Source organism: Osmerus mordax, chromosome 18 (assembly GCF_038355195.1).
Source record: "Osmerus mordax isolate fOsmMor3 chromosome 18, fOsmMor3.pri, whole genome shotgun sequence".
In the NCBI taxonomy this organism is placed as follows: domain Eukaryota; kingdom Metazoa; phylum Chordata; class Actinopteri; order Osmeriformes; family Osmeridae; genus Osmerus; species Osmerus mordax.
The window spans coordinates 13,319,803-13,332,248 of NC_090067.1; the positions used below are offsets into that span (position 1 = coordinate 13,319,803).

Here is a 12,446-nt window from a genome sequence, read left to right on the forward strand (position 1 = left end):
CTTTAGAATCTCTCACACCTACAGCTGGCAGTTACACCCCTCCTGGAGGGTGGAAGTATTAGTCAGTCTGCCTGCCAGTCAGTCTGCCTGCTTGCCTGCCAGTCAGTCTGCCTACCTGCTTGCCTGCCAGTCAGTCTGCCTGCTTGCCTGCCAGTCAGTTGTTTATACTTTGTGTTCCTGCTCCTGTCCTCACATATGCTGCAGACTGTTAATATAAGCGTGTCAATGATTTTCCAAAACCTGACACTGAATATTTCTGTTTCCTAGTGACACTGCTTACACCATCCTGTACACATTCACACTCTGCCAGGAGAGATGAGGACACTACCTTGCAAACGCATACAGTATATACACACCTACCCGCCCACACACACATACACACACCAACCCACATACACTCTTATACACACCTGCATATACATACACACACACACACCCACACTCCCTCGTCCTTCTCTTGAGCACCATACCAACCCCACATTACCGGCTGTAGAAGACATTCTGTAGCAATATTGAGCTTTTGTTTTGGTATTTCCTTTCTCAGTAAGCTGGTGTCATTCTCGTGCTCTGTCAGTGATGCAGCCTCCTGGCCAGTATTATCCAGAGAATGTGAGTGTTTTAGTACAAAAGGGAAGTCCTTAGAGTAACCTTTTTTGTCATTGTATCTGGATTATACAGCCACAAATTTGAAGTCTACTGTAAATTTAATTTAAAAAGAAGCGATCAGGTGTTGTTTCCAGGACGACTGATTTGAGCCTCCGTATTAAGAACCTTCTGATGCTCCTGTAGGTCTCCCCAGCCCCTCAAACTGCTGTTTACAATAAAGATTAAAAAAATAAAATGTCAAGTTTTTGTATTAAGTACAGAGGGAGATGGTGTGAGGAAGAATGAGAGAATGTGTGTTTGTGTGTGTGTGTGGGGGGGAGAGAGGTGGGGGAGAGAGAGGTGGAGAGAGAGAGGTGGGAGAGAGAGAGGTGGGGGAGAGAGAGGTGGGGGGGAGAGAGGTGGAGAGAGAGAGAGGTGGAGAGAGAGAGGTGAGGAGAGAGAGAGAGGTGGAGAGAGAGAGGTGGAGAGCTGTTAGCTGAGAAGCTTGTTTTACTTTCAGATTTTCCCATTTCATGCCTGACTGTGTTGCGAGTCTTTATTTCCCTGAACAGAGGTGATGCCAAACTAAACCCAGCTCCACACACTGTGAAAGTAAGAAGTTGTCGGAAAAATTGTGAATTAAAGTACTGATACCAGAACTTCCCAACTCTGCAACATCACAATGTAATAACAACATTGAGTTGTATTAACAGAATAATAAGTGTAACAATAGTGTAATAACAAGTGTAATCACAACATAACAGTGTAGTGAGTGTAACAGTGCAAACCTGGGGTGTTTCACCTTGGCTGTCTGGCGAGGCTCCTCGTCTCTCTCTTCACATCTTGATGGCTGTGATGTCACAGGTTCAAAGGGTCATGTCCCGCCAGGAAGTCAGACGATTTTATCTTCCTGTCATGAAGAGAAAAGCTAAAATAGTCCCTCGTCTGGCAGCTCCAGTCATTCTTCGCTCCCTCCCTCCCTCTCTTTCTCCCCCTCTCCCTCCCTCTCTCTTTCCTTCCCTCTCTCTCTCTCCCCCTCTCCCTCCCTCTCTCTCTCCCTCCATCTCTCTCCCCTCTATCTATCTCCCTCCCTCTCTCCCTCTCTCTTATTATCCCTCTCCTTCACTGTCAGACACATGGTGTATCTTGATGTCTTTCATCTAATCCAGAGAGCGTATCTCTCTCTCTCTCCATCTCTCTCTCCTCTCTCTCTCTCTCTCTCTCTCTCTCTCTCTCTCTCTCTCTCTCTCTCTCTCTCTCTCTCTCTCTCTCTCCTGTCAGTCATGTTGTGAGGCATTTGCTTCAAGTCAGTTTGTATTACTCAGAAAGCTAACTCTCCGAGTGTTGCTTGTTGTTGATGCTATGAAATCGACCAGCGCTTTCATCCCACACAGAAACCGGGTAGGGAGAGAACAGACAGACAACGTCGCCTGAGACTATCCTTTTTTTGGATCAAATGGGTTTTGACGTCTCGCTGCACTTTCATCTGACAGAATTGTGTTCCATCATGAAGAACGGAGCCGGAGTAGTACTCATGGCAACAGTGGCAGCAAGTTCTAGAACAACACAACATGGAACAAACTAGCTTGGCAAGTGTGCGAATTATACAATGACAATCGGGGGGGTCGAACCCCCGACTTGTTGTTTTTACCTCTTTTGGAGGGGTCCAAGTCTTAATTAGGGGGGTCACTCAGACACTCCCCCCGTAATCCACACTCTGCAGTCCCGGTGTTGTGCCCCCAAATTCCGCTGCCGCTAGGTGGCAGCGTCATTATTTCTCTCAGTGTCTCATCCAGCACCAGGTCTAAGATCTGTCGCAGTTTAGTAAGAAACCAGTCATGTATACAAACCGCTGTGCCGAGCACTGACAGTTGCCGCAGAGGCGAAAGCCGCAGAAATGGGAAAAAGAGACAATAGAGTGGTAGGTGATAGTTCCAAAATGTGTAACATGCCACACACATATTTGATTTATTTCGATATCATACAATTCAGCGCGGAGACAGATTATGTCTTGTTAGCATGCTAGCTTGTTGGAACGACTACGAGTAGGCCTCATTTGCTTTATCGCCAGCTAGCTAGTTAGCAGTGGTAGCGGAATTATTTATAGAGATTGTATTTTGAAGAAATAAGTTCGGTCTATCTACAGTGTTTTGATAAATTCACAGAGTACAATCATGTATATTTTACGATATTCACAATTTACCTACCAATTTCACCAGATGGGCGCGTTTAGTAAAAAAGTGCTAGGCCACATAGCGCAGCTAGAGCTAGCAACTAGCGTAGCAAGCCACCTCCTCTCAGATAGTGCTAGAGCTAATAAACAACGCGGAATACTGCTGAAACGCTGAACGTAATCTAAACATTAACAAAACAATAGTAACTTAACGCGAGAATATATATTGAACATTCAGACACATGTATAAGTCTTTTTATTCCTTATTGACAATTATTTTACTTCTCTTTCCAGTTACGTTTTACGTCGAAGATAATATCTGCCAACCGTGCATTTTCTTTCAGGCGTATGTCAACCCTATCGCGGCATCACGATCTAGGGGACCGGCTTCCAACGCAGGGCCAACTATTCAGGATTACCTGAGCCGACCACGGCCGACATGGTAAGATGATGATGGCGAAGTAACTGTGCTCTAGACAGAAAATAAATCGGTTATTACGAGGAAGTAACTTTTGCATGACAAGTAATTTCTTTTATCGCTGTTTAGTTATTGTCACAAAACAGAAGTCACAAACTAAAACAATTGTCCTTGCATGCCCTTTTTTTTGCTGCTGTCCCTTAATGAGGAAGTGTAATAGGTAACTGTGTGTGTGTGTGTGTGTGTGTGTGCGCATGTGTGCAGGGAGGAGGTGAAGGAGCAACTGGAGAAGAAGAAGAAAGGATCCAAAGCGCTGGCTGAGTTTGAGGACCAGATGCACGGGGTAAGTTCTGACCACCCAACCCAGGGGTCTCCGCCCCGCACCTGCAGGGCCGCCCCTGGAGGGGGACCCCTGGGGTTTTTTTCTCCAACCACACTTATAACTGACCTGCTTCAACACTTGTTACCTGATCAACCAGCTGATTATTATAATAGATTGTGCTACCTACAAGGCAGGTAGCTCTCCAGGAACAGGGTTGGTGACCCCTGATGAACCCCACAGCAGTCTACACTCACCCTGCAATGTACATGAAACAGCAGCCAAAAAAACTTCTCAGACACTGAACTGCATTTCTTTTGTTGATCCTTTGCAGAAATGGAAGAAAGAGCTGGAGAAGAACAGAGAGAAGATCCTGGGCGGGCTGGAGAAGAAAGAGAAGAAGGAGAGGGAGAAGAAGGAGAAGGAGAAGAAAGAGGTACCTGGACGACGGCGCTCGAGTTGCTGTTCCCCCCCCCCCCCCCCCGTTTGAACCACTCACACAGATTTCTTCTTGTTTGGCTCGCAGAAGGAGAAGGAGAAAAAGAAAGAGTTGAAGGAGAAGGAGAAAGAGCTGAAGGAGAAGGAGAAAGAGCTGAAGGAGAAGGAGAAAGAGCTGAAGGAGAAGGAGAAGGAGATGAAGAAGAAAGCCAATAGGGTGAGGAAAGCCCTCCAGTGTTCTTAAAGATAATAACGTCTTAGTCTTGCCGAGTTTTTACACCCAAAAAATAATATACTGTAATAACAAAGCACTGAAGCATTGCTGTCTGGTCCTGACCTCAAATCTAATGAGCTCTGCTTTTATTGTGTTTGGTCAAGCATTCTTCATCCTCCTCCTCTTCATCAAGTTCTGATTCCTCCAGCAGCTCTTCATCAGATGCTGAAGACGAGGTACCCATCTCCTCTTCCAGCAAGCCGGGGGTCTTGATTTTCCAGAAAGTTTTTTTTCTTTCCCTGAGTGAGCGAGAGACAGTTGGCTGACTCTTGTCGTTTCCTCCCCCTAGAATGGGAAGCGGAGCTCTAAAAAGAGACGGAAGGGAAAGCGTGGGGACAGGAAGGAGAGGAGGACATCGGATGGTTCCACGGGGGAGTCAGACACCGAGACCAAGGTGAGGAGAACCAGAGTCTGACAGCGCAGCGCATTACGTCTGCAAGCGCATCACGCCTGCAACTGATGGTGTTGTCTGTGTACAAGCATTGTTCATTGTTCAAGTCATTTTTATTTATTTATCATTTAGTACTAAATACACAGCCTGGTTTGGAGAGTTTGCTGCCGCTCTTTATGCTGATGTGTTCCTCTCCTCCCCCTCTTTTTAATAACTCATTCCTGTTTTGATTACGAAATCTCAGTTCGTGATATTATCGTTTCTCCCCAAGACGGCTCCGTTACCCCTCGAGGAGGGAGAACCAGAGCAGGTAAGTGTCCCTGTCTTCTCACACTCTCACACTCTCTCTCTCTCACTCTCTCACTCTCACACATCATTTTGTCTTGAACTCATCATAACTATTCCTTCCATTGACCTGGCACTTTAAGAGCAATTGGGTATTATACGATACTTCTTCAGTACCTTCAGCCTTGAGGGTTTAGGTTGGTTGAGGGGCAGTTCTATGGGCATATGTGAAGCCCTCTGTGACATGCTTGCGTGTAAAAAGGGCTATACAAATAAATTTGATTTGATTTGATTCAGCCTCATTGTTAGCTGGGTCTCCACCACATTCACCTTCCCTAGGAGATGAGCTAAAACAGAAGTGCAGGAGTAGTAATAGTTCTCACAGTATTTCGGTGGTCAGTCCAAAAACGTCCGGTAACATTTCTGTAGTGTTTTCGGAAAGGGGAAAGCTCAATGGTTGCAGGTTCAAATTCCCCCCTGTACCCCCAGGATGAGCAGAGCCCGGGGAGTAAGCTGAAGTCAGAGCCCAGCCTTAAAGACCCGTCTTCACCCGGCTCGTCTCCGGAGACGGAGCGAGAGGAAGGGGTGAGTTCAGCGGCTCGTTCTCTCCACACCTTTGTCTTGCTTTGTCATTCTGCATCCTAACAGTGTGACGTTCACTTCCCCTAAACCAGTTGGTTTGCCTTTTTTATTGATTTGATGTATAACTTAAAGTGTATATAACCAAACTTCTGGTTACGGTTCCTCTTAAAATGCAGTGCCATGTGATAGTATAATAGAGGTTTTGAAATCAGTATCATTGTGAAAGAATGTGAAGTCATGACACAATGGGAATGAACATCCACTGATTTCTCGCAGGGGGATTCCAAGAAGAGAAAGAGAAGTAGTGAGGAGAAGGACCGAGCCACAGTAAGCCTGAACACATCCTGTTTTACCAGAACACATCCTGTTTTACCTGCAGCAGATCTCCAGCGCTGCCCACTTAATCTCTGCCCACTTAACATTATAGCTGGCTCACACTGTCAGGTTACTCTGAGTTTGTTATTCTCAGTTTAGGTCATTCTCCGTTGTTGGGTGAATTATTCAGAATTATAGAAATAATCATAAATAATATATATAAAGTATAGTAGCTTATGTAAGTTAGCACGTGCAGCATTTATTAAATATTTTGATTATTTATTATAGCTCTAGATATTCTGCAAGAGATTGCGAAGAAGAGCAGGGCTCAATAACTGTGCTCATTACAAATGGCAAATAAACTTGAAACTTCTTTAGGACAAATCAAAGAAGAAAAGGAAAAAGAAACACAAGAAACAAGGGAAGAAGAAAAAGAAGAAGACGGCAGCGTCGGACTCTGAGTCTGACTAGCCACGCCACGCCCCTCTCTCTTCAGCCCAGCTCTGAGTCTGACTAGCCACGCCACGCCCCTCTCTCTTCAGCCCAGCTCTGAGTCTGACTAGCCACGCCACGCCCCTCTCTCTTCAGCCCAGCAGCTCAGAGCCTTCTACTACCAGAACCCAACCCCCCCAAGGGGTACCGTGACCCCCCACCCTGCCTCCCTCTGACGGGGGAAGCCAAGGAACTGACCTCTGGCCTCTGGTGGGGGAGATGGTGATGGGGAGAGGGGAGGGGAGGAGAGGAGAGGGGGCAACAGGGGTTGGAAGAGGGAGCAATTAGGGAGCTTCCAACCGATAAAACTTAAATTGAGTCTTTTATTTTTTTCTCTTTTTCTTTTATCAATCCAAATACAGGTCAGTGAAATATAGTTATTTAGATCTGAAACTATTTGGACAGGTAGAAGTAATATTCACCTAGCTTTACGAGGCAGGTCAGATCGCTGCATGTTAACCCTTACAGCTGTCTCTGATCTAGAAAAGAGGAAGATTTTATCTGGCTGAGGAGAATTCTGACATACTGTGGATGAGGAAACGTCCATTGTGAACGGGCCTGTTTCAGACACCTTGCTGGCCCTCTTATCGAGCCGTCACCTCTTTTTACATCCGAAGGTCTTTGTGTTCCTTAGTCTGACTGGACGGTGAGGTCATTTCTCATGACTTTGTCTGCTCGTGTCGTCTTGCACATGTGAACCTGACCAGTGCTTTCTCGCCAGCCTCATATTGAAGTTGGGATGGTGATATGGAAAGTGCGAGCCTGTACGGTTACGTAAACACAAGGAATAACAGTCCAGTTCCTTCAGAATATATGAATCTTATACAACAGGGAATGACAATGTACACATGAATGGAATTTCATTAATAAAGTGTTTGTGTTTTAGCTTGGCATCTGTAGTTTTATTTATTTTAATTTTAAAAATCATTTTAATAAATAATTAGGGTGGGATTTCCAAATGAGTTAAAATCTAATTTTTCATTAGGACAGGGGAATTTATTTTAGACAAAGTACATAATCCAGTATAAGACTCCATTGCCAGTCTTTCGAATTAGCCTCATGGCAGTAGAGATATATTGGGTGTCATAAATTTGTACAAACTTGATGAAGAAAACCAGATCTATAATCTCGAGGCCTGTGTATTCCCACGGAGCTTTGTACAGACGGGGTCACTGAGCTGTTATGGAACTTGAGGGAGAGGTAAAGCAGTTGGTTATCTTTATTTAGGGCAAGTTACTCATTGATGCCCCAAGTTTCCTATAAAGGCTCCTATCAATTGTGGAAAACCTGTAGCGGATGTAATAATGGATTATTGGCCATTGTTCTCGACACGGCCTTCTAGTAAAAAAACGGGTTCTCTTCCATTTTCTGTTGTTTGTGACCCTGGTCTAAAAGACCCCTATAGAACCAGAGCAGTTTGTTTCTCTGTGGAATGACACATCAAAAAAAGAGTCATATACCGCTGGCCAAAAGTCTATAAAGCCTGTTCATGTTGATATAAATCCTTTAGATGTTTGGTGTTAAGATGTCATGTGATAACTTTATAACTCTTAATTTAGATTCTCATAATGATTACCAGATCATCAGTCTTATAATAAATGTTCTGATGAATATCATAGTAAGAGGGCTGTATGTTTGTGTAGCACCTTGACCTAGAGAAAAGACGTCACTTGGTTCTCTCCTCTTGATAGCAGTGGGAGGTGCTGGCCTGGTGTATTAATACTGCTGTTTGGCAGCCAGACGATACTGTAGTGTGTTTAAGGCACATGACAGGAAGCTTCTGATTCAGTTCACTACCCGAGACGGCGGTGGAGACAATCACAAGGTAAGTGGGGAAAACCTACAAAACCAATCGCCTCTAAAATGAACAATGTCGTTTTTTGGGGGGTTTATAGGCTTTGATTCTAGGTTTGAGTTTTGATTTAGATTTGAAACTCGCCACTTCCAGTAGGCCTACTGCTTTGCATACTTACCCTGACGCCAAATTAAGACACCTTCGATGGTTTACAAAAACGTTACTCGCTTCCTGTTATACAAAATAACACAGATCCTTGCCACCTCTAGGAAGCAGTAAGAACTGAACCTGTTGTTTTCTCTCCTCTGCAGATGTTGTGGAGTGCTGCTGTGGTCTTCCTGCTGGTAGAGTCAGCATCCTGTCTCAAGTGTCCTGATGGGAAAGTGTGCTCTAACCTCCAGACCTGCTGTTTCACTCAGAAAGGCTACGTCTGTTGCCCAGTCCCTAACGTAGGTGACCTTGTTTACGGCAGGGGAGAAGGGAGTTTCAGTTTCTCCTGTAATTCATCTGTCAGAAGCTTTAGCAGGGTGTGGTGGGCTCGGTGGTTAGAGCCGAGCATTTCCTCTCAGATAAAGTGGTCACAGGTTCAAATCCCCTTCGTACACTTTGGAGATGAAGGCATCTGGAAAGGGATACTGTTTATGTTTGACAACTCTTGAGCATATCACTGTGTGTTTGAGTGGGGTGTCAGGTGGCTGAGTGGTGAGGGAAGCGGGCTAGTAATCTGAAGGTTGCCAGTTCGATTCCCGGCCGTGCAAAATGACGTGTCCTTGGGCAAGGCACTTCACCCTACTTGCCTCAGGGGGAATGTCCCTGTACTTACTGTAAATCGCTCTGGATAAGAACGTCTGCTAAATGACGTAATGTAAATGTGTTTGTGTCTGACTAGCCTCTGTGTATCACCAGGCTGTCTGCTGCGCTGACCTAACCCACTGCTGTCCCCATGGTTACCGCTGTAACACAGCAACCAAGCAGTGCGTGCGTGACGGCCTGCCATGGGACAACCTTCCCCTGCTGGAGAAGGTGGCCGCGGAGCCCCCTTCCTCGCCCGCACTCCCCCTGGTGGAAGCCCAGGAGCCGGGCAGTGCCCCTGCCCAGAGCCAGGGTGTGGAGGACGAGAGCGTGGTCCACTGCGACAGCCTACATTACTGTCCCAGCGGGACCACCTGTTGCAGACACCCCACCGGGCTGTGGTTCTGCTGCCCCTACTCCCCTGTGAGTGGGCGGATGCCTTCGTGTTGACCGATACGTCCTTGTTTGTGTTTTAGTAGTCAGTGAAGCTTGTGTCCACAGGGCGTGCAGCTCGTGTCCACAGGGCACTCACACATTTTGTTTTAACAGCTCTGTTACATGGATCTCTCTCAACTGGGTACATAAAAATCCCGAAATTGATCTTATGAATTTGTGTGGGAAAACAACTAGCCTATGGGAAATGCAGAATGTGCTTGGTGGTTAGGGCGTTTGATTGAAAATCAAGAGGTTACAGGTTCAAGTCCACCCCTGTGTTGCTTTGGGTAAAAGCATCTGCTAAATGACGACATTATTATTCACAGACACAACTTGTCAGATGATAAATTGTGTTTTGGATCGTCAGGGGAGATGTTGCCTGGATGGGTACCACTGCTGTCACTATGGCTACGACTGTGATCCCACCTACACTAAGTGTATCAGGCGGGGCCTGAGGTACCCTGACCCGCCGACCCTGCCCTCCGCCTCTACCCCTGCCACCCGCAGACTCGCCCTGCCCGAAGGCCCGGCCCTTGCAGAGGAGGTAGGCCCCCTAAGAGAGAGAGAGAGTTTGTGTGTGTGTGTGACACAGATAGAGAGAGATCATCTTGAAATGCACTACTTGAAATGAAGTCCATTGACAGGAAGATGAAGAAAGAAAAAAATAAAATCGTTTTTTTGTTGTTTTTTTAACCAAACCACAGCATGTAAGCCAGTGTGTTTTTTTCTGTTGGCAGGTCACGCTCACAGCTCTCGTACCGGCCAGCAACACCAACGGCCCTCAAGCGGGAGTCATTCGATGTGATTCTAGATTCTACTGCCCCTCTGGAACATCGTGCTGCCGTTTACCGTCTGGCGGGTGGGGCTGTTGCCAGTACCCCCTGGTAAATATAGGCAACCATTAGAACCGGCCGGACATAACGGCGTCGGTTTGTTTTCAAATTGTGGATGGGACAGCTTTTTTGTAAATAACTGAGGATGCGGCCGTTAACATTCCATAAAAGCGTCAGCTGATCAATGAAAGTCTAAATTATAAAACGTCTGCCATAGTTTCATTTGAGTAGGCTAACTAATGATGATGCAGGTCGAGTAAGTAAATTGCCAGCAGTGGGGTCAATCTTTGTGAAATATCCTATATGTCAAATTTAACGTAGCCTACAGTAGCGTAGAATTCAATCAGCACCACAAGGATGGGATGAATTAGGTCTATATACAGACAATATATTTCTAATGTAAAATCTCTCACTTTTAGGGCCAGTGCTGTGGAGATGGTCTGCACTGTTGTGAATATGGATACACTTGTGACCCAAACTCCACAAATTGCAGGAAATGGTACTCTCAGGTTCCCGCGGCTCGCAAGGAGGATGCAAAACAAGACTAACATATTTCCATAAACTTTTTTTCTAATCAATTTTATAATGCAATCAATTCGCAACTCTATATCCTACGTACTGTAAAGTATCGAGAACAGAGGTACTCAAGACAACTGTAATAGTATGAATTTCTGGTCAATAAATTTCAATAGCAAATGCATCTCTTTTTTACATTTTACAACCGTCTGTCAAGCATGTGGTATGCAGTTACTATGGTAACGCTGTTTCAACATCTTTAGTTTAGTGGTGGCTAGTTTTGTATTTAACCAATGCTAGCTGGCTGTTTAGCCACCAATCTTTCGATTTAAAATGTCTGAAATGTCTGCCATGAATAGGAAGCTGATAAAAAATCTAGCTGAAACTTTGTCTAAACAAGTGAAACACTGTAAGTATCGTTTTTTTCTTTCTTCAGTTGACTTTAGCATATCTAGCTAGTTGTTACGCTACAGTAGGCTACGACTATGCCAGCGTTGCCATGACGCTAGCACAAGATAGCTATCAGTCGAACTATTTGTTACTTGCATATTATGCGAACGTTTTCTTAAGGTCACCTAAATTCCAATGCAAAGTAACTCCATCAGCAATATGCACATCATATGAACAAGTTTGATTCGCTGCAGTCAACAAATCGGAGGCAGAGTGTCTGATCCGACTCTTCAACGGGCTCCTGGGCGATCAGAGTGACAAGAGGGTGGGGAATGGCTTGGACAGAGGAAAGTTCCGAAACATCCTTCACAACACCTTTGGAATGACGGATGATATGATCATGGATAGAGGTATGTCTGGAGCTGAACTCGGGATAAGAGGAGAGAGAATGTGGCGGCGATTTAACAGCACTAATTCCCTTTTAGTCTTCCGTGCCTTCGATAAAGACAACGACAGTTACGTGGGAGTGAAAGAGTGGATAGAGGGCCTCTCCGTCTTCCTACGAGGGACACTGGATGAAAAAATCAAGTGTAATTCCGATTCGATTACATTCGGTTGTTTTTGCTGTGTCCTACCTCGATGTAACGTTTCTCTTTCACTCGCCACGTAAGACTGCTTCGAAGTGTACGACCTGAACGGAGACGGATACATCTCCAGAGAGGAGATGTTCCATATGCTAAAGAACAGCCTGATTCGACAGCCGACGGAGGAAGACCCGGATGAGGGCATTAAAGACCTGGTGGAGATCACTCTCAAGAAGATGGTGAGGGGAACATGTACCATCACAGTTTTGTTCTAACTGTTCAAAGAAGTTCGATTGCGGCTCGGGCCATTTCCGCATGGCTTCCCCTCTCTCTCTCTCCCCCATACATTTCCTGTCTAACAGTCTCTGTCCAATAAATCCATAAAAAATGCCTAAAAAAACATAGGCATTACAAAGTACAAAACATAACAAAGTATCCATTCTCAGGACCACGACCACGACAGCAGGCTGTCGTACTCAGACTTTGAGAAGGCCGTGAGGGAGGAGAATCTGCTTCTAGAAGCCTTCGGAACCTGCCTGCCAGATGCCAAGGTGTGTCTGTCTGCACTGTGGAGACCAGGAGGAACAGGATAGCTTATCTGATAGGGTGCCATGTATCTGTTTATACCATCTACAATACTTTGTTGTTGTTTGTTGGTCTTTGTTTCAGAGCATCATGGCTTTCGAGCAACATGCTTTTCAGGAACCACTGGAGTGATGTGCCCAGGACTTTCATCATTCACTATGCACACTGTTATTATCTATATATATTTTTAATTCATGAAATTTGCTGCTCATTATGAGTAAAGTGTATAAATAAAACATGTTAA

General features: G+C 45.3%; 3 protein-coding genes across 6 annotated transcripts; all 3 read left to right on the forward strand.

The window, feature by feature from the left end:
- Positions 1-2,391: 2,391 nt before the first annotated feature.
- On the forward strand, positions 2,392-7,157 carry fam133b (family with sequence similarity 133 member B). Of its 4 annotated transcripts, none has more exons than XM_067256471.1 (12): positions 2,392-2,506; positions 3,103-3,200; positions 3,441-3,519; positions 3,830-3,931; positions 4,022-4,150; positions 4,312-4,383; positions 4,497-4,601; positions 4,843-4,908; positions 5,373-5,468; positions 5,742-5,792; positions 6,159-6,235; positions 6,328-7,157. In XM_067256471.1, exons 1-12 carry the CDS (start codon positions 2,483-2,485, stop codon positions 6,341-6,343), a joined length of 915 nt encoding a protein of 304 aa, XP_067112572.1. In that variant the 5' UTR covers positions 2,392-2,482; the 3' UTR covers positions 6,344-7,157. The 4 variants fall into 4 exon arrangements, with proteins under 4 accessions (XP_067112572.1, XP_067112574.1, XP_067112571.1 ...); XM_067256473.1 differs by lacking the exon at positions 6,328-7,157 and having other exon boundaries at positions 4,022-4,046; positions 4,089-4,150; positions 6,159-6,318; XM_067256470.1 differs by lacking the exon at positions 6,328-7,157 and having other exon boundaries at positions 6,159-6,318.
- Positions 7,158-8,029: 872 nt separating this feature from the next.
- grna.1 (granulin a, tandem duplicate 1) lies at positions 8,030-10,823 on the forward strand. The gene is made up of 6 exons (XM_067256354.1): positions 8,030-8,097; positions 8,379-8,516; positions 8,974-9,282; positions 9,662-9,838; positions 10,032-10,178; positions 10,547-10,823. The coding sequence occupies exons 2-6, from the start codon at positions 8,379-8,381 to the stop codon at positions 10,673-10,675; spliced, it is 900 nt and encodes a 299-aa protein (XP_067112455.1). The 5' UTR covers positions 8,030-8,097; the 3' UTR covers positions 10,676-10,823.
- Positions 10,824-10,951: 128 nt separating this feature from the next.
- On the forward strand, positions 10,952-12,445 carry clxn (calaxin). Its single transcript, XM_067256355.1, has 6 exons — positions 10,952-11,052; positions 11,288-11,443; positions 11,519-11,623; positions 11,705-11,856; positions 12,064-12,168; positions 12,287-12,445. The coding sequence occupies exons 1-6, from the start codon at positions 10,977-10,979 to the stop codon at positions 12,332-12,334; spliced, it is 642 nt and encodes a 213-aa protein (XP_067112456.1). The 5' UTR covers positions 10,952-10,976; the 3' UTR covers positions 12,335-12,445.
- Position 12,446: the final 1 nt, after the last annotated feature.

Bases quoted from the DNA above. Each gene is read 5' to 3' on its own strand.
- fam133b (XM_067256471.1), top strand. From the start codon at position 2,483: ATGGGAAAAAGAGACAATAGAGTG. The intron at 2,507-3,102 runs GTAGGTGATAGT...ATTTTCTTTCAG, and splicing joins GAAAAAGAGACAATAGAGTG to GCGTATGTCAACCCTATCGC. The intron at 4,384-4,496 runs GTACCCATCTCC...TCCTCCCCCTAG, and splicing joins CATCAGATGCTGAAGACGAG to AATGGGAAGCGGAGCTCTAA.
- grna.1 (XM_067256354.1), top strand. From the start codon at position 8,379: ATGTTGTGGAGTGCTGCTGTGGTCTTCCTGCTGGTAGAGTCAGCATCC. The intron at 9,839-10,031 runs GTAGGCCCCCTA...TTCTGTTGGCAG, and splicing joins GCCCGGCCCTTGCAGAGGAG to GTCACGCTCACAGCTCTCGT. The intron at 10,179-10,546 runs GTAAATATAGGC...TCTCACTTTTAG, and splicing joins GCTGTTGCCAGTACCCCCTG to GGCCAGTGCTGTGGAGATGG.
- clxn (XM_067256355.1), top strand. From the start codon at position 10,977: ATGTCTGAAATGTCTGCCATGAATAGGAAGCTGATAAAAAATCTAGCT. The intron at 11,053-11,287 runs GTAAGTATCGTT...GATTCGCTGCAG, and splicing joins GTCTAAACAAGTGAAACACT to TCAACAAATCGGAGGCAGAG. The intron at 11,624-11,704 runs GTAATTCCGATT...TCGCCACGTAAG, and splicing joins ACTGGATGAAAAAATCAAGT to ACTGCTTCGAAGTGTACGAC.